Raw genomic sequence first — 19,915 nt, 5'->3', positions numbered from 1 at the left:
ATTTCTGTTTGATGTACCCAGCCGTGCAGCCCTCACCATTGCAGTCTTTCTCCAGTTTGCCACTGCCAACGCTGGCAGAAATGAGCCAACAGCCCTCAAGTGCTGACATGGATCTTTGTCCAGCTCAAGGCAGGCAGCTTCTGTGGCAGAGCTCAGAGTGTGCGTGATGGCAAAGAGAGGGAAGGTTTGGGGTTGTGGGGTTGTTTTTTGTCTGGCTGGCTAGGGTGAGAGCAAGAGTTCCCCGTTTTTTTTGTTTTTGTTTTTTCCCCCTCCCTTCTCCCTGCCCCTCTGATCACCCGTTGCAATTAGATCAGGTGAAATCAGACACTCGAGTGGAAGCTCCAGCTCCTTAACGTGTCTGGGGTGGCTGAGAAGTGCTTGGTGCCGAGTGGCGCTGACGGTGACCGGTTTTTGAGTGCAGGCAGCAGCAGGGTGAAGGAGTCACTTGCTAGAGGCAGACCAGGAGAAACCAAATGCTCACTTGCAACCTTCTCTCACTTGGCAGGAGCGGGGCAGTCCCCAGACCTGGTTTGTTTTAAGAGCACTTCAGATGCTTTCTGTCTTCTCTGTGCCCTCTGTGGGATGACTTTAAACCGCCGACAGAAAGCTCAGGTGCGTCCATGTGGCTGGGAGCTCTGGTGTAGATTCAGGCGCTCCAGGGTGCTTGCTGCAGGGTCTGTGGATGGGCAGTAGACTGAAGACCATGTGTCTTCAGCTCTGTGTGCTTGTGAAACCTCAAATATCTCTATTTATAATATAGATAGAATGGATGAAGACGTATTAACTTGGAAGTGAAGGGCTTTTCTTATTCTCTCCATCAAAGGCGAGTGAAGAAGTCGACAGAACGGAGTGTGGTTAAAGCAGCAGCCTTGATGTTTTTCCCCTGAGCCTGCTTTTGAGTCTCCTGACCTTTCCTTCTCTGCTGCAGTCAGTCAGGAAATACTTTCCATTGTAACTAATCTAGTCCTAGTTCCATCATTAAAGGTTGGACCCGATGCGTGTTTCTGCTCCCCAGTTGAGTCTCAAGCAGGCCTTCAACGTGATTGAGATGATGGCAAGAAGAAAATAAGCCTGTCCCCTCCATTGAGCTAGTGTTGGCTAAGTTTCACCCACAAGTGACGCAAGGAGGGTCCTGTCTCTTGGCACCTCTAATAATCCAGTAAATTTGTGCTGATCCTGCTGGATAGAGGAGGAAAAGCTTCTCTGCTTGTCTCTTCTTGGGCTGACGATGTGTGAAGTGGAATGGATACCCGTTCTCCCCACTGATGGTAATGTCTCTTCATCCAGAGCCCAAACCAGTCTGGTCTTCCATGGGACTCCTTGGAGCTAGTTGGGCTGACATTTCTGGCTGTCAGCATCTCCAGTATTCATCCTCACGTCACTGCTGTCCAGCACTGCTTCCTCTGAGGGTTTGTCTAAGTGGTTGCGCTGGGAGATGGCAGCAGCTCTGAGCATCCCACGCATTGGGAAGCTTTGAAGTCCCTGCCCTGATGGTTGCGGGACTTTTTTCTCCTTGGTGCCTTTCTATGGAGGCTTTTGGTTTTCTGTATGGCTGTTATTCCCCAGGAGTGGATACAGCCATGCCGTACTTTCACCACCTTCCAACTTGCTTTGGCTCCAGTGTGCTTGCGAGCAGTTCAGTTGTGCTGGAACCAGTTGGCTGACCTCTGGCTCTGAAGGGATTACCGTAGGCCTGGGCTTCTGAGCACAAATCCTCCTGCTTGCCCATGACGACAGCACGAGGGCAGGCTGCCTGCCTCTGCCTGTGCCCTGTGCCCTGCCTTGGGGCGAATTGCTGTCTGTCTGCAGCACAGCACTTCCTCCCCATCCCAGAGCTGGGATCTCCCCTGTGCAGCAGGTTCAGCTCAGCCCCGTGGAGGGCACAAGGCTCCTTCCTACGGAGAGGAGAGTCAGAACTATGACGTGGCTCTTGCCTCCCGTTGGTAGGAAGGAGCTGTACTTTGAAGAAGTGCCTGGAGGAACGAGCTGTGCATCTTGTCCCCGAGATCTGCCTGGGAGGCTGCTGGATGCAGGCAGGAGCTGATGTGGCGTTGCCACCCTGGGACTGCAGCTTGTGGGGAGCTGGGTGCCTGCCCGGTGCAGCATCCCGTCCGCCCTGGCTCCGAGCAAGTGCTGTTCGTGCCGGGGGGCTGCTGGGATGAGGTGGCCTCCTCTTGATTAGTCGTTGCTGTGCTTTGGTTGTACGTACTTCACGTCTCCTGGAGGGTAAGACTTCCGTCAGCAGACCCATGCTGGGTACAGGCTGCAAGATACAGGGCACTTGGGTTTCTTTTCTCCTCTTTGTATCGTGTTGCCTAGAGAGGGAAGAATTTGCCCTTCTGCCTGCAGCAAGGAGGTGGCCGCTGCCTCACCAGCCGTGCCCCCGGCACCCTGGTAGATGAGTCCCCGCTGCAGCACAGTGAGGTCTCCAGCCCTTGTTTAGCACAACGGCTGGCAGCTAGCGCAGGAGCTGCTGGCTTGGCGTACACGTTCTGCTGAGGTTTGTGTGCCTGGAGGTGAGTCTGCTCTGTGCTCTCTCTGAGTTTTGGGCAGTCTGAGTCTGCAATGACTCAAAAAAAAAAAAAAGAAAAAAAGCTCTGAGTGGCTCTGCCAGGCAAGTGCTGGCAAACTTTGACGTAGTTGTTGACCACAGTCCCTGGCCTTCCTGCCCTGGTGGGGTGGTGAGCAGAAGGGGCTGTGCCCTCGCAGCCCGGCTCTCCCCACGCAGCCTGCTCTTAGCTAGAAACAGCAGCGCTGAGCTGAGCTGCCGTGTGGTGGATGTATGTGCCAAATCTGTGATGCACGCTCCCTCTGTCCTTACCCTGCGATGGGGGGTGGGAATTTCAGGGGCGAGGGGTTGGTGGGAGTAGGATCACGTCTTAAACTATGGCAGCAAAAATCACTGGTGCTTGTCTGTCAAAGACCTGAGAACCTGGGATGCAGTTTGGGCAACGCCTTGCGGCTGCAGAATGGTGCCCCGAACACAGAGAGTGGGTGCTGTCTTGGGGAGGGAAAGTCTGTTCCCCGGCGGTGTCTGTAGCTCTTAAAGGGTTTGTAGGGTTGAAGCTCTTCAAAGAGATCAGCTCAAGCAGGGAGAGGTGGTGAGAGAGAAAGCTGCTGACATAAACATACCTCTTCTGCTCATGCTCCAAGCCTGAATTTCAGCAAGCAAAAGGCTCTGGCTGAAGAGAAGGGGACGGAGTTATGGAGTGTTACTGGGCTGAAGAGCCTGGCGGGAATGTCGGGGGAGACGTGGGACTGATCCCTCTGCCTGCAGCTGAGCTGTGGCCCCGAGCTCGCTGGCTCCTGGCGCTGGAGGCAGGATTGTAGCTCTGGCTGCATGTGGTAGGGGGAAACATCTCCTGAATTCACCCCTCTTTATCTCCCCTCCTTGCAGTGCCTGGAGAAGTTTCCTGTGATCCAGCACTTCAAGTTTGGCAGCCTGCTCCCCATCCAGCCTGTGACGTCCTAAGGAGGCCGCGGGAGGAGTTGAGGCAGCGGAGGCGTAGCGCAGCGCTCTTCCTCCTCCCCTCACCCCCTCCTCATCACCTCGCCCGTTACACACAGCCCATTCATTCCTGCACATCCTCATCGGCAACCACAGATCCAAAGCACTCGCCGGCCTTGCACGGGAGACTGGACCCGGAGCGGCTCCTCCCGCACGTTCCCGGCATGGGGATGTCCCGCCAGCGACCAAGCCGGGGCTGTGCTTCTCCGCTCTGCTGCGTCGACGGGCAGCGCGACGGCCGCGTACGGCTCTGGGCGTGTGAATGGGGTTTGAGCAGGGGCTGCCTTGCAGCGAAGGCCCTCGGCTTCCCTTCCCGAGAGGAAGCGGGGTGTGGAGGGGAGGAAGGCACGTGTGTATGTGTTGGGCAGTGGTAACTGCAATTTCCCTTTTGAATTTCATTGAAGTTTCCTGTTGCTGTTTGGTTTGGGAAACCACTGCGAGGAGTGAGGTGTGAGCCTGCACGTGTCTGTAGGCAGCCACCTCTGCTTGCACGGAGGGGTCTGAAATGGGAAAAGGAAGTTGTAGGGAAGGTCTGTGGGTTGCTGGAAGCCCAGGGTGCCACCTCTCCCGTATTCTGGGTAAGGAAAGCCCCCTCCCCCCTCCCTCCATCTCTTCTGCAAGGTTCCCTGGGTCTTCCTTTCCCACCACCGCCACTTCTCTCGGGTGAAGCTGGGAACCTTCTGGGCTGTGGGAGTCTGAGCTGGCTCCGGAGCTGGAGATAAGGTCCCCGGGGACCCGGCTCTGTGGGCACAGCTACGCAAAGGCACTGCTTGAGCGGCGCCTGCTCTGGCTCCCTCTTCACGGGCACAAACCCTCGTATGTTCGCGCACTGTCATGGCTGGGTCCAACCTGCCCTCTGCGCTCCCCGTTTCCTCCTCTGTGCTTTGCTGCCCTGGGGCTGGGCTGGCCGTGCTGGCGCGAGGTGACCGTGGTTGCCACTGCTTGGTCATAAATTGTAGTGACAGCCCCGTAGCGAAGGGATTTCCCCACAAAACAGCACGTTCCCCTGCTCTTTTTAGGGAGGCATCCCCAGTGCAAAGGTAGTATGGGGGGGCAAGCATGCAGCTTTACGTGCATTTATATATTTGTGCTGGAAAGAAAAAAGCATAAATAGCCTGGGACAGTGAGTTTTACCTGGAGAAAGCTCTTGCCCCTTGTTGTTCCCTGCTGGCTTCCAGTGCCACCAGCAGTTGGCATCTCGAAGGCAGGTGAATGAAGGGGGACGTGGCCCAGATCGTACCAGCAGCATCACAGGAGGGCAGAAACGGTGGGTGCCAGGTTTGAGATGAGCTGTCGTGTCCACAGGTCTTGACCGAGGTGGCCCACAACTTCACAGCTGGAGAGAGGATGTTTCTTCTTGGGGTCCTCAGGCTGGGGGTCGAGGGGACAGGGCTCTGGTGTTTGCTGGGGGTCGGGGACACCAGGGATCCTTTCTCTGTCCCTCCCAGACTGCGGAAGGGGTAGGGGGGCTGCCCCCAGCCAGGCTGGTTGGCTTTCACTGCTGCACTGCTTTGCTGTTGGGGGGAGGTGGGGAAAGGCTGCTTGTGAATTTTTATTTTTATTTTTTTTTCCACAATTTTCTTTTTGCCAGACCTACTCACTCCCTCTTGTAAAGGTTTTCGCAGGTGCTTAGGGGAGGGAGAGCAAGAAAAGAGTCTAAATTAAGAGGCAGTGAACACAGGTGTCTGCAGAGCTAACGCAGAGCTTTCTGGGACTGCTGCTGTCCTGTCCCCTCCTGGCTCGGCCCTGGGCGGGAGGGGGCAAGGATCTTCTGACCTGCCTGAAACACCTCTATAAACTTGCATTTTAAATGAAAATGGAAAGCTGGAGTTAAGTCTTGTTTTACTCCGAAATGGGACGTGTGTTTTGTCTTGGCTTTCCAAACGGATCCACTCTGGGAGCGGTGCTGGAGATCTGCGTGCTTGCTGGGACTCGATGAGTCCATCTCCAGTGGGGCGGGTTAGCAGCCAGCGCCCGCGTCCGAGACCCCGGGCGTCTCCACCTGTGCCCCCTCGCGTTGCTGCGTGGCTTTTGGCAGGCGTCACCGTGCTTTAACTGGCTGCGCAACTTCTGGCTGGCAATGGCTGAGCTAAAGCCCGTGGTCTCCCAAAGCTGCCCACGGGTCAGGAACACAGCTTTCCTGCTCATCTTCTGGAAATGGGGCTTCCACGCAGAAGGATGGGTGGAAATGTGGACATCCGTACATGGGAGGGACACCAAGAATGTGAAATACAGCACCAAAAAAGGTTGGGGAAGCGGTTCCTTCCTCTGCAGCCACTGCTCCCTGGGGACGGGGGATGGTGTCCCTGGGCTGGGGACCGGCCGAGGAGGTGGGAGCGGGCTTGGTAGAGCTCTGTTGCTTACTCGCCTGAGCCTGCACACCTGTCCTGCTGGGGATTTTTGGACTTCTAGCAGGTAATTCTTGTTTGAGTCTTATCAGCCCGCTTGGGATGCGCCCCTGCCGCGTGGCGGTCAGCTGCTTGCCTTCCCCTGACTCCCACCGTCATCCAGCGCTGGTTCTCGGGCTCGGCTCCTCTCCCGGTGGTTCCGCACGCGTAGCAGCGCCTGGGGCGAGGCAGCCCTGCCCCACCTCCTCCCGCACGGTGGTTTTCATTAAACGCTGTGTTTTGCACTGGTGACTGTGGTCTCTCAGACTGGGGTTTGCTCCCGCTTTGGGAGCAGAGCCAGCGAAGCCGATGGATGGGAAGAGGCTTTGTGGAGGCAGATTTTGTTGATCTTGCACCAAAATTGACTCGTTATTTAACTGCATGAAGCAAGTATATCCAGCCTGTCTTCGTAACCTTCCTAGGTATGTGTTTGACTTATTTATTTTAACTTTTTTGCTGTGTCCACCCCCTCTCTCCCAGCTTGGGTTTGACAGGTAGGTGATGTGCGAAGCCTGTTCCCAGACCAGCAAACGCCTCTTGAAGATCAGAGACTCTCGTAACCAAAGGACGTTTGAGCTTTGTTTCTGAGGCAGGGTGAGAACTGGAACCTTTTTCTTCAGATGTTTTTCCTGTCCTGCTGTAGGGGCTGACTCAGGACTTCCAGCATCAGTTTAGCGCAGCAGCTTTGTTGGGTTTATATAGAAAATTACACCTGAACCTTCTCACGAGCGGTTGGAGCTCGCATGGATGCGCTTAGCAAACGCTAGTTTTCTTGTCGCTGGGTTAGATCTTCTCCGTCAGCGCAGGCCAACTGTGTGAGTGCATGTTGCTAAAAGTGGCAGCAGCGTGGAGGGATGGATGGTGAGCAGAAATGTCATCTTGGATCACAGATGTTTTCTTTGAAGGCACTTGAATTCATCTTGAACGTGTCCCTTGGTGAACATGACACGCGGCGAAGGGGAAGCAGACGTAGCGTGGGTTTCTCACCATCTTCCTGCTCAGCCCCCTGACCAAGCCAGCTTTTTTTTTTTAAATTAATTTTTCAGAACTGGCTCTTTTGGGATTGCAATACGTAGGCTGGCTCGTGCTCCTGTTTAACAGCTGTTGCCTTTACATGGGGCACGTTTCGCAAATCACCATCGACCTTGCCCCGTCTCTTTCTTCACAGCGCTCCTTTGAAAATGATCATGGCAGCCAGTCATAAATGAAGTAAGAGTTAAGAGAGGCAGCCTCGTGTGGTGATAGCAGTAAAAGAATAAAAAATAGAACTGTTTCTTGCCGTTGTTGCTGTGTTAACTTGTCCCTGGTGCACGGCTCAGCTCCATTACGTGGTGCTGGGTTCCTGCTATTGAAAAAGCAAAGAAGCCCCCGCTGCAGGACCAGCGTTTGCTGAGCAGCAGAATCGGAGCCGGCAGTTTCCAGGATGAAGATGTGCTTCGTACCCCAAGGGACTGCTGTTGAACCATGCAAGAGCCTCGGACGCTGCACTGTGTCCCTGCAACTGCATTGACTTCCTGAGAGAGGGAAGGAGGCAGAAATGGGTGGGAATAGGTGGAACTGGTGGCTAACGACAACTGCTCAAGTAACCTGAATTCTCCTGCTGCCAACGTGCCGGGGGGAACCTTCTATGGTTGAGAAGCTCACAGGAATCTCATTGTTGCTTCAGCAAGGATGCTCCTGGCTCAGATGTGGAACTTAACAGGGTTTTTGAAGGTCATTTCATGCTCTAATAGCCAAGAGGAGAGACTGTCATCCTTTAATGTTGCTTCCCCTTCAGTGGATGAGGACTCTTCCCATTGACATCGGAACGAACTCCTTGAGCGCCCTGGGGACAGACGCATCTTCCCCAGCACTGATCTTGTAAAAATTGTGCCAAACTTCAAACTAGGATGAGCCAAATTGAAACAGGGCTGCCTCCACATCGGATTTGGCGAGGGCTGAACCACGATGGGCATCTTCAGCTTGGAGATAGGCTTGTTCTGAGGAGCACAGGGCTGTGAGCAGGCTTTGGAGGTTAGAAACGGCTTTTGAGGGGGTGGAGTGGGTGCTTCTGCTTGCTATAAAAAACCTGGGCTTGGGAATGTCTACATCGGCGGGCTCTACCCAGGGCATAAATACAGTTGTCGCTAAAATTGGAACAAGTCACTCCCCGTGTTCCCAGTTGCAATTGTAACACGGATAATAAATAACATCCCAATCCCTCATCAGAATCTGGGCTCTTAATGCTCGGTGCATGCAAACCCGTAGAAACACGAGTGGGGTCTTGCAGGAGCGGTGCTGCGGGGCCCTGATCCGGTGGGCACTGAGGTGTTTCAGTCCTCCCAAGGACATACTTGCTTCCTTTTGTAAAAATAGATTAAGGATGCGCTCGAGGATTTGCTGAGCCTATAAATGGAGGAAGGAGAGAAAGCAGAGGAGCGGTTCCTTGTTAGTTCTGTTTCTAAGACACCTGGGAGAGAGAAACCCAAGCAGACTGCACTGCACAAGTCAAGGTACCCAGATTCTCTATTTTCAGATAAATTCCTCCCAGTTTTATGTGTGTAAACAGTTGTTTTTTTTTTTTGGAGATGGTGAGGTCTACGGTGCTGGACCCCAGCCTGGTAAATAGTTGTGTAGCTGTAGACCACGTCATCTGCGCAGAGTTGATGAGGTTCAGCAGCACTGAGCTTCCACGGCCTTCGTGTAGACGCCACAAGGCCTTGGGTTTCAAGTGGTGATGCTGCGAAGGAAACACGTGTACAACTGCTTAAAGAGGAAAGCGTCCCAGTGTTCCTGGGAGTCGGTATGTCCTATGATGGCGACAAACTATATAAAATTGGCCGGTGTGGCGGTTAGAAATTAATTCCAGCTAGATTGTAAGATACTGGAGCAAATTCCTTTATTGGGTCCCAGCTGATCACTGAAAGCGGCTGCTCTGCGAAGGGCCTTGCGTTGCCATGTTCAGAGCGTACACCTTTAAAAATGTTAGTTTAGGTATTACACATCCCCCTTGAAAAAATTCCCTTGTAGGCAAGAATAAAACTTACAAAAAGGCTGTTAGAGATCATCAGCTCTCTATTAGATAGCTTGGAATATGCTCCACTAGCACCGGAGTTTAGTCTTCTCCAAATTACTGTGGAGGATTTGCCTGTATCTTGCTGATCCATCCACATTTTAATTTCCTCTGCACGGATACATATTGCAGGATGCTGGAAATCCCCAAGCCCACTGGAGCTGCACGACTGGATGTTTCATCCTGTAACACCAATAAAATGTTAATGCATACTAATAGCAACAGCAAAGGGGTTTATGGAGCGAGCCTGGAAGTATTTTATAATTGCCGGGGTATCTGTGTCACAGAGAATTTGGGGTTAGAGTCATCAAGTATAGCGCTTTGTCAACACAGGAAAAGAAAACCGCTCAAATATACCTCAAACCTACTAATTTTGATAATTAAAGAGGGAAGATAGGAGATGAGCCCCTGGGGAGAGTCAAACATAAATTGCGTGTACATGAGAGAGCTGCCCAGTGTGGATGGATTCGGAAGAGGTGGGTTCAGTTGCCTGCTCTGCCGCAGACCCCCACTGTAACCTCAACTAAGGACACCGCCTCGGTTTCCCACCTGGAGAGCACGAATAAAAACGCTGTTCTGCTTTATAAACCCGGTAAATCCAGGCATGAGGTGACATAAATACATTAATAACGTGAAATCCAGGGAGCCGGGGCATGGGTTGGCTGCTCCAGCCCTGCCCGGCTGGAGCATCTCACGACTTCCAGAAGCTCCTCATGCTGCTGCTCAGCCCAGGCTGGTGGTCTGGTCCTGTTTACTGCAACCTAAGATATAAAAAAAATATAAATATGAAATTGAGGTCAGAGTTTTCCTCCATCTTGCAGTGTTTCCATGTCCTGCTCTTGCTGTGTTTCCATGTCCTGCTCTTGCTGGAGCTGCCAGCCTTCGGTTGCGCCCCTCATCCTGCCTGCCCTGAACGTGCATCTCTGAGATGCTCTGTTTCATGTTGGAGGACCATGGAACAAATAAAAGTGGCAGTGAGGATGTGGAGATCATGCCCCATTGGAAGCACCATGCCAGGAACCGGTGATCCGCCCCAGCTGGCGGTTGGCTCTGCCGTTTCTCACGCTGGACCAGAGCACGTGGTCTCCGTGGTCCATGGGCAGAAGGGGAAGAGCCTGGATGACCACAGCACCGCTTGTTTTAATAGACGTGCTCCAAACCCTGAGGATCTTCCAGAGTCAACAGATCCCGAGCCAAGATATAAGCCAGAGGCATTGCCTAACCCAGCGGGCACCGGAGGGCCAAGCTGAAGAAGCTCTGCGTGAAGGAGCTCTGCTCCTTAAGCAACGTTAGGCTGAGTTAATCGGCAGTAGCTCCACGGGGACAAACTGAAGGCTCAGTCCTCCCCCATATCTCTCCTCTCCCAGCCGGAGGACCGAGCCCAGCACAGAGCGCTGTGAACCTGGGATGTTCGTATCCTGGCTTTTGGGGCTTTTTAACCCTGTTCTTTGCCTTCTGGCTCACATGGGAGCGGAAGAGCCGGGGTGTTGGTGGTGCTGTGCAGACCACAACCATGGCTTTTGCCAGGTGGAGACGGGGGATGGAGGGGAGCAACAGTGGAACCTGAATGTGGGGGGTCATCCCCTGGCCCTGTGACTCCTCCAGGTTTTGTAGAACCATGCCCAGGGTGCTGCTCTACTCCTGCACGGGGTCATCCCTCATCCCGTCCTGAGTCCTGCTGGAAGCTGTCGGCAAAGCTTTCCCCTGCCTCCCAGTGCAGGGGGCTGCTGGGGGCGAAGCCCGTCCCTCCACATGTGTATTTTGGGCTGGTGTTTGCTCTCCAGCACCAAAGCAAACGAAACGGCGGGTTTGTGAAACACCGTTCCCAGAGCAGCACGTCCAACAAGCTCCGGCTCGCTGCTCGGGAAGAGTTCGTAGGAAAATCCCTGAATCCTGAGCACCCTGGCACCTCGTTCGCTGGCTGCGAGCAGCACCGCTCTGTGCGTGGCAGCCGCGCTGAGGAGGAGAAGCGGGGGGCACAGCGCGTGATGGTGGTGGTGTTTTGTTCATCCTCACCAGGGAGCAGAGGAGAAACAAAAGCCAGAGCAGCGCAGGACATCGGGCTGGCTGGGTGAGGAGGAGGAGAAAAAAAAAATTGTGCAGAATTTCATCGGGGGGCTTGAAAAGAGGCAATTTTGTGAGCAAATAGTCACCTCCCAGAGCAGAACTTCCCCGTCTCCAATTTCAAAATTCCATTCACATCAACATCCACTTTCATGTTGTAAAACCTGGGGAGAAAAAGCAGCTTCACACATTTCAATGCAAAAATCCTCATTTTGGTGAGGAAAAGGCGGGGGGAAGAAAAGCTTTTGTGGCAGTTTATAAAAAAACAAGCCCCCAAAATGAAACTGGAAATATTGAGGGACCCTAGGTGCCGCAAAGCCCGGGGCTGCTCCTGCCTGAGCGGGGCTGCGAAGCGGCCGCTGGAGTCCAGCCCCGACCTCAGAAGATGTGACTTTTCTCTTTACCCAGCCTGGGCAGAACGTAAAGCAGAGTCGGTCGGGACCGACTTCAGAAGTGCCGCTGGCTTTGCGCCGCAGCCGCCGTTTCCCACACCAGAAGTGGGGGAGCAGGGGGCACGGTGCGGGTGCTGTGATCCGTTCCAGTCCCCGTGAGTTCGGCCCGACGGCAGCAGCGGGAAGACGCTGCCCTCCCGGCTGTGGGTCTGACCCGAGGGCGATCTGCCGGCCAGGCGAGAAGGGGCGGCTTTGGTCCCACGAACGCAGCCGGAGGAGGGTAGCAGGGAGCAGGGATGGTCCAGGGCAGCTCGTGGGGGTTTCATCCCCAGGGAAAAGCCCTTGCCCCTTCTCCGGGCAGCAGCACATGCAGGGTTAACGCTCTGCCTCCTCCCCGCAGGTGCGGGGCAGGTGCCTCTGCTCAGCCCGGCCAATCCTGGGGCCAGAGATGAGGGTAAGAGCGGGGTTTGGTGGGCTTTCTCCACTTCTTTCCTCCTCTTCTTCTCCTGTGGGACCTGGAATCAGTGAGTGCCTTCCCTGGGGAAGAGGAGCCAGGACAGCTCTGTCTGCGCGCTCCCTCCAGGCGTGGCTGGCTCCTGACCTTCACCTGCAATCTGGCATTAAGCGAGATCTGGGATGAAGCTCGTGGCCCTCTTGCCTGCCTGGTGTAGAGACCCCGGCCCAGCTCAGCTGGAAATGCCTTTTGCCCTGATGAGTGGCTGGAAAAGCACTCGGCCCCCGAGGGGCTCAGCCAGCCCTGCAGACCTGCCCCAGGTCCCCCTGCGAGGGGAGCGGGACCCTCACCCGCAGCGGAGCCTCCACCAGCAACGCCAGGAGAGCAGGTGAGCCCGACGCTGGCTTATGGATTTTGGTTTGTTGAGCTGTTTGAAGATGTCAGCAGCTGGGTTTCCCCATTTTCTGGCTTGCGGAGTTTGTGGGTCTTTCTCTGCAGACCCCTCATTGGGTTTTTGCAGTAGACAGGCACCCAAGGGTCCGTGCACCCCGCTTTGTTGCGGGGATCTGCCCTGCTTGTGTCTCCACGGTGCTAACGAACCCCCAAGGCATCCGGCATCGGTGTCCTCTGAATGCTGGGGGAGGTTTTTGCTTCTCCGCTCTATAACCGAGATACTCGTGCGTCGACGGTGGCGGTGGTGTGCTGCTGAGACGGCAGCTTTGTGCTTGGCGTCCGCTCCTTCGGTGCAAAGTGCTTTTTAATCTCGTTTTTCGATGGCGTTGCCTTTGCTGTTAGATGTAAGGGACACACAACAGCCTCCCCTTAACTTCCCCAACGCGCGCCGGCAAAGCCAAGGTGAGCTTCACTGAGGAGCAACATAAATCATCAAATCTATAAGCAGGATATAGAAAGGCCAAGTGTGCATAATTACTGCTCAGACGCTAATTACCCAGACCAAACCCAAGGTATTAAACGCAGTGCTAACGGGAGCGCCCTCTCGACCACGTTGCTGTGTCCCCCATCGCTCTCTCTGCAGGGGACTCCTCCAAACATCTGCCAACACGTGCCAATCCCAAAATACGCTTCTGCTCCGTTGTGTTTGAGCCCGGGAGATGAGGTGGGAGGGATCTGACCCACAGCCGATGCTCAAGGAAAGGCCGGGTCCTGCACTGGGGTGGGCAGAGCACAAAGTCGCTTCCCTGGGGCTACGCTGCTGGGACCAGGTGTGGTCTCGCTCTTGGCGTAAGAGGACACGGAGCAGCTCCATCCATGAGTTGGCACCCAGGAACCGGTGCCTGGCTTGTGGTGCGAGGGTGGGACCCCAGCCCCTCTCAGGGGTGCTGGGGGCAGAGCTGGGCTGGCGGCCCAGGGGGTGAGAGCAGTCAGTTCTACGTCACCATGTGCTTGTCCCTCCTGGTGCGGGGGGACCTGTTGGGTGGGCAGCGGTGCCCTCTCCCAGGCTGAGCCGCTCCAGTGGCCCGAGGACCTGGCCGGGCTGTTGGCTTTGGCACTGGATTTGGTGTACAACTTCCTAATGGCGGCTCCGAGCCCCCTGAACGCCCGTGCACGGGGTGTTGCTGGTGCTGGGCAGAGCCCGGTGGGCGCTGGGGACCGTGCTGAACGCTGTCGGTGAGCCCAGCCCAGCCCTGCAGCCACCTCTGTGGTTGCCCCTGGGTTGGGGAAATACAGACGAGAGCCGTGCCGGACCCTCCCGGGCTCTGCAGGCGGCTGCCAGCTGCTTTCTGCCCCTCCGTCCCGCCTGGCTGAGGGCGGCTCTGGGAACAGCGGGGTGAGCTCGGGTGCAATTCCTGCCTCTGATACCCCAGCATCTTTTCCCCAGGGCAGGGTGAGTGCTCCCCCAAACCGTGGGGGCTCGGCAGAGTGACACCAAGGACACCTCCACAACTGGATCTGCCAGTGGAGAGCATTTTGCATGGTGAAGGGAAGGCCACAGCTGGCTCACAGCTGGTGGAGTGTAGAGATGGTTCCCTCTGCCACGGCACGGCGCAGGACCCCCCCAGCTCCCCTCGCTCTCCCCGTCTCCCACCTCCCGCGGCTCCATGCCAGCCAAACTCCACCTGTCCCCTCCGCAAGACCCCTACGCCTTGCTCCCGCTGCCGGGTGTGAGATCCTGGTGATGCCTGCGCACCCCCCGGCCGAGGGGGCACTAACGGGAGAGAGGACACGGGAGGATTTTTAGGGTCAAACTCTTTGGCATTGGCAACGCCGGCTCTAAGGTCAGGCAGCGCTGGGATGCGTCGGAGCACGCAAGGGGCAGATCTGGGATGGGGACGGGCGCTGCCGTGGGAGCAGAGCTTTTGCCTGGGCAGGGGGAGTCTGGCAGTGGCAGCTGAGCTCCCCCAGATTTCGGGACCTCCACCCTGCTCCAGCCCATCTGTTTGGAGATGGGGACCGGAGGGTGGGGGGCCGAGGTGGTGGGGGCCTGTGGGGATGCGTGGGGGGCACAGCCCCCTTCCCTGTGAACGCTTGGGGGGGCTCAGCCGAGTTGTGAAGGGATCAAAACATTTTGTGCCTGGGAGACGAGGAGCGTGTGTGAGAGTGAGGACGGGCTTGTGCTGGGGGGGGATGCAACCTCCCCCTGTCACCTCCCTTCCAGCCTGAATGCTTCTGCCATCATGATTAATTTATCAGGTACTTATGAATATGCAGATGAGGCTGGTTTCCAGGCTCTGCTTTCAGGAGAGAGGCTGTGTGATGGGGCTTGCTGCTGCTGCCGCCTTCGTAGGAAGAGAAATGTCATGTACCAAGGTTTCAAATAAATAAATAACTGCGCCGCCGAGAGCCACCGAGCCTCAGCGGCTCCGTGGAGCTGTGGGATCTCACCGATCCTCGGGGTCGGGGATCATCATGAGCGTCCCCGTGGCTCATGCACCCCATGTCCCCCCACCTCGCGCGGCTGCCGGTGATGCAGAGGTGTCTCTGCCGATTTCAGCCTGTGAAACCTTGACCGAAGCCCCAGAAAGTTCCACTGTGAGCGGGGGCGATGAGTTGGCTGCGTCCTGCGGGAACGGGGGGCTCTCCTGGTGACGGGCTCCTTAGTGCTGGAAAACCCGAGGTCTGGGAGATGGGGAGCGATTTGGGAGGCTGATGAGCGGGTGTTTGGCTCCAGCAAGCTCTGTCCCTTTCTGCCTGGAACAGGGGGGCTATGGGGCAGGGTCTGGGAATCGGGAGCCTTGTAAAACTCCCCCCAAATCCTCTGTGGCTTTACAGTCCCACTGCCGGGGCCCCTCTCTGCCCTGGGGGGCAGGACAGGGATGGGGAGGCCGCGGGGCTGCCCCGGGGTCGGGACCCCACGGCCTGGTTGGGGAGGGGGCTGCTCCGCCGGTGACTCTGTCCAACTCCCGGTTCGCGCAGACCCCCGTGTGCTCGCAGGGGTCCCGCCAGCGCCGCTGCACCTGGGCGGGGGTCTCGGGGGGGGTTGTATTTTTAATTTTAATGTATTTTGCAGGGATTTTGGGGGGAGCGTGGTCCAGCCCCGCACTGGGTCCTGCTGCCTGAGCGCGACGGGGCGGCCCCTTCCCCTTCCTCTGCCCCCCGTGGGGCCGGGGCGCTGCGGCTCTCGCGCCGGGCGCCAGGGGGCGCTGTGGGCGCGGAGCGGGGCGCGGGTGCGGAGCGGGGCGCGGGTGCGGAGCGGAGCGGGGTTGGGGCGGGGGGGGCTCCGCGCTTCGGCCCCTCCGCGGCTCTAACGCGCTCGCGGAGACCCTCGTCCCCCCCTCCTCAATCCCATTTTTTTAGGGCCTCACCGGGAGAGCGGAAAGCTGCGCTCCCGCTGTGATGTGCGGAGCTGGGCGGTGGCGGGGGGGTGTGCTTGTGGTGGGCTGGGCTGGAGGGGGGGGTCCCAGGGATGCTGGGGGCCGTCCAGGGGGTGCGGAGGGGCGGAGGAGCGGCTCCAGCTGAGGTTGGATGCTTGAAACCGCGCGTTTTGCACGGGATTTGTTTCTTTTTCCTCTTTTTTTTAATATTTTTTTTTTTTTAAATCCTCCCCTCCTGGGGTCGGCCGAGGGTGGGTGAGAAGCACTCGCAGCCGTTTTGTGTGAAGGAGAGGAGGGGGGGAGAAATACACATACAAAAAAGGGGAGGAAAAAAGGCAAAACCCGCACGCACCACGCAGCGGCCCCGCGCGGTGATAACAAACTCCAACTTAAAAAAAAAAAAAAAGCCAAAAAAACTTCCCGAGCGCATCGCGGGGCGCAGGGGAGCTGCCCAGGTGCCGAGGGGGGGCGGGCCGCGCAGGTTGGGGTAGGGCCGGGGGGGCTCCCGCCGCCCCCTCCGCCGCGGAAGCGGAGAGGGGGCACAAAACCCAGCCCCTTCCCCACCCGGGACTCGCGTTGAGTGGCACCTCCAGACCCACGGAGGTGGGGGGGTTGTTGCCTCCTGCCTGGGGGTGGAGGGAGAGGGTGAAGCCGGTTGGTTTTGGGGAGGGGACAAAAGGGGTTTTGCCAGGGCCGGGGGGTGGGAGCCTCCGCAAAGGCTCCCCGGTGAAAAAGGGGAAGGGGCGGTTCGGGAGAGGGGCTTCCGCGGGCTGCGGTGCGAAGGAAAGCGAGGGCACAACAACTTTATAATCGACTTTTTATTAAGGTTATAAATTTAAACAAATCTGAACAGTTTTACCCGGTGATATACAATTCCGTATGCACAAAAATACAGGCTTACAAACAAAGAAAAAGGAGGAAGGGGGAAAAAAAAAAAAAAAGGATCCCAACAGACCGTTTGGCAAAGCATCCTCAGTTACACATAGTGCTGATACCGTGAAGTTGGGAGTGGGCAGGCAAAAAAAAAACAACCCCACCAAACAAACCAAAAAACAACCAAACAAGGAGGGGGGACATATGCAGAAAGACCAGAAAACCCACCTTTTTACAACAAAAGGTTTTTCTTTTTTTTAAAAAAAAAAAAAAATCAAGAGACTCTACAGGAGACAGATCTGTTCGCAAGACCAAACAATGCCAGTTTTATGGTTTGGAAGGCTGAAACGAGAACAGTTGAACTTAAGAAGGAAAAAAAAAAAGGAGGAAAAAAAAGAGCGAGAGACCCCACAGATCACGGCGGGGAGGTGAGCAGGGTTACGCGGGTACCTGCGGCATCGCACACGCACCCCGGGGTGGGCGGGGGGCTCCGTGGGAGCAGCCCGGGGGACCCCCCGGCCCCTGCTTTCTCCCCACCCTCCCCTCCCCAAATGCAGCTCTCTAACCCCTCCAGCCTTGCCCCGGCACAAGAAGTCGCACCGCGCACAGCTCTTCTGGGAGGAAAGTTGAAATGTTTTCATTCCTGCCCCCTTTTTTTTTTTAAAAAAAAAAAAAAGAAAAAAAGAAAGAAACGCACAAAAGCGACCCGGCAGCGGCTCCTTTTTCCCCTTCCCGGCCGAGCCGGGGGCGGAGGGGCCCCGCTGGGGTCCCGGGGCCGGGGTCCCATAGCCGGGTCCCGGCTCTCACGTGGCCGCCAGCACCGGCCCCGGGAAACCGGCGGCGGAGAGCGGACACAAAGAGGATTATTTAAATAGGTGCTTCGTTGTCGGTTTTGTTTTTGTTTTGTTTTCGTTTGTTTGCTTTTTTGTTGTTGTTGTTGTTGTCCCCCCCATCTCTGCAAAAATAAAGTCCCAAGATCTTAGATTTTTTTTCCTTTATTGTACAATTTATAAAACACTAGCGTGGCTCTGCCCTCCCACCTCCCCTGCGCACCCCTCGGCACCCCCCCACCCCACCGCCCCCCACACCCCCCCTCCCCTCCTTTGTTTCAGGGTCCCCCCCCACCCCCAGAGCCGCTCTCCCTCGGATCGCACCCCCGTTTTTTTTTTTGCCAACAGCCCCCCCGCCTCCCCATTTCCCTTCCCCACCACCACCACCGCACCCCCGCCCCCCCCGCCTCCGCCTGCGCTCCCCGCTCCTCTCTAAAACGCGACGATGGCCCGAGTCCAGGCTCCCAGGCTCGCCAGCGCCTGCTTGCCGCACAGTTGCCCGTTGAGGGGCTGCTCCGAGTCCGCCTGCTGCTGCTGCTGCTGCCGGCTCACCAGCCCCGTGAAACCGGAGCCGAAGATGGAGATCAAGTTGGAGATGTTGGAAGAGTCCTGGGGGTGCTCGGCGCTGTACTCCTCGAAACGAGGGCGTTTGGTGCAGGGGGCGAAGGGGGGGCCGCCCGCCACCCCGCCTCCCCCCGGCTCCCCTTCCTCCACCCCCTCCTCTTCCTCCTCCTGCCCCGGGTAATACTTGCGCTTGGTGCCCGGCGTGGGCGGCGGGGAAGGGAGCCCCGGTACCGGTTGGCAGCAGCAGGGGCACTGCGAACAGCAGTCCTGGTGCAAGTACCCGTTCTCCACCGTGGTCACGACGTGAGTGTCCAAATCCAGCACCGTGGTGCGGCTGCTACAGTGCGGGGCCCCGCCGCTCCCAAAGTCACAACCGGTGGCGTAGAGCAGCCCCGGGGCCGGGCTGCCGCCGCCACCACCACCACCGGGACCGGCGCTGCCGGCGAGCCGGTAAAAACCCGGGGACGAGTCTCTGCAAGGCGCTCGCTGCATCTCCGGGGGTACCGCGCACACCGGTACCTCCAACAGCTCCGCACCGCCTCGCGTTACCGCGCAGCTTCGCGCACCGCGGTCCTGCGTGTCGGCGGGCAGCTCCGGCGGCGGGGCGGCGGGCGGCGGCGGCGGGGGCGGTGGCGGGGGGCAGGCGGGTACGGCGAGGAGGGGGGCCCCGTCGGGGTAGTGCTGCTGGCGGCGGTAGAGCTCGGCGTAGCGCTCGCTCAGGTAGAGCTGCCGGGCGTTGCGGAGCACATAGGAGACCAGCAGGTTCTTGTGGAGCTTGATGCCGCCTCGCTGGGTGCGGGAGCTGTGGATCTTCCGCAGGGAAATACTGATCAAACTCTGCGCATCGAGGGTGCACTCCATCCTCCTCCGGCCCCTCAGCATCTGCTCTCGCCACCCGCGCAGCCAGGCACCCCGGCCCGCATCCACACGGCGACCGGGAGGGTGGCACAGGAGGAAGGGGAAGAAGAAGAAGGGAAAAAAAAAAAAAAAAAAAAAAAAAAAAAAAAAAAAGGGGGGAGAAAAAAAAAAAGGATAAAGAGGTGGGGAGGGGGGGGAGTAGAAGGGGGAGGGGAAGGGGAAGGGGGGGGGAAAGAGCCTGAGGTCGCTGGAGAGGGGGGGAAATAGAGAGGGGGGTCTTCAGGGGGCGGCCAGCGGCGGGAGCAGAGCGGGCATCCCCGCGCGCGCCGGTGGCTCCCGCTGCTGCTGCCGCCGCGCTCCGTACAGGCACGGCGCGTGCTGCCACAGTGCCGCGCGCGCCCCCGCCCTCCCCGCGCGGCGCCGCCCCCGCCCGCCCTCCGCGCGCGCGCGCCTGCCCCGCCCCTTTTCTCTCTCTCTCTCGCGCTCTCTCTCTCTCTCTCCCTCGCGCTTCTTCCTCCTCCTCCTCCTCCTCCGCCCCGCCCCCCGCCGGCCGGTACCTGTCGCGCAGCAGCACTGGGCGCGCGCCCGCCCTGCCCTCGCCTTTTATAGCACCGCTCCCGCCACGCCCCGCCCTCCCACCAACCCCCCCGCACCGCGGGCGCGGGCGGCCAACGGGGAGGCGGCGGGCGGGCTGACGGGCGGGAGCGGCGGCCAATAGAGGCGAGGCGGGCCCCTCGTGCCGTTCAAACGCTAACAGGCGCGCAGCGGCCCGGGAAGGCGGCGGAGGCTCGGGCGGGGGGGCGGTGGGTTGTGTCGGGCAGCGGGGGACCCGCCGGAGCGGCGGCGGGGCCGGGGCGCCGCCTCCCTGAGCCGCTCCCCTCACACAGGTGAGCGGGGAGGCGGCTCCCGCCCCGGTGGGCGGCCCCAAGCCGCCGTGAGGGCGGGGGCGCGGCAGGGACCGCCCCGCCCCTCCCCGCCCTCTGGGGGCGGCCGGGCCTCTCGCCCCCCTCTCACAGTGACACCCGCGGGGGCACTGCCCACCCCCGGCACCGCCGGTGGTACCGGCACCTTCCGAGAGCCCCCTCCCCGGGCTGCACCCAGCCCCCTGCCGCACTCTGCAGCCCCCGTCCCGCTCAGGGCTGCCCCGGCCCCGCGGCGTT

General features: G+C 58.1%; 2 protein-coding genes across 2 annotated transcripts in view; one reads left to right on the top strand and one right to left on the bottom strand.

Annotated features, from left to right (window-relative positions):
- The window catches only part of PTPA (protein phosphatase 2 phosphatase activator), a 29,051-nt gene extending 20,946 nt beyond the window's left edge, over nucleotides 1–8,105 (top strand). Inside the window, exon 10 of the mRNA XM_086763868.1 lies at nucleotides 3,398–8,105. Within this exon, the coding sequence (XP_086619994.1) occupies nucleotides 3,398–3,472 (75 nt within the window). The 3' untranslated portion in view covers nucleotides 3,473–8,105. The remainder of the gene's footprint in view (nucleotides 1–3,397) is intronic.
- Nucleotides 8,106–17,735: 9,630 nt separating this feature from the next.
- On the bottom strand, nucleotides 17,736–18,928 carry IER5L (immediate early response 5 like). The gene has a single exon (XM_086763895.1). It carries the CDS (start codon nucleotides 18,777–18,779, stop codon nucleotides 17,766–17,768), a length of 1,014 nt encoding a protein of 337 aa, XP_086620021.1. The 5' UTR covers nucleotides 18,780–18,928; the 3' UTR covers nucleotides 17,736–17,765.
- Nucleotides 18,929–19,915: the final 987 nt, after the last annotated feature.

Source organism: Chlamydotis macqueenii, chromosome 20 (assembly GCF_036417535.1).
Source record: "Chlamydotis macqueenii isolate bChlMac1 chromosome 20, bChlMac1.mat, whole genome shotgun sequence".
NCBI lineage: Eukaryota > Metazoa > Chordata > Aves > Otidiformes > Otididae > Chlamydotis > Chlamydotis macqueenii.
The sequence above is the reverse complement of the archived record's forward strand: the minus strand, read 5'-3'. Positions and strand labels throughout refer to the sequence as shown.

Bases quoted from the DNA above. Each gene is read 5' to 3' on its own strand.
- IER5L (XM_086763895.1), bottom strand. From the start codon at position 18,779: ATGCTGAGGGGCCGGAGGAGGATGGAGTGCACCCTCGATGCGCAGAGT.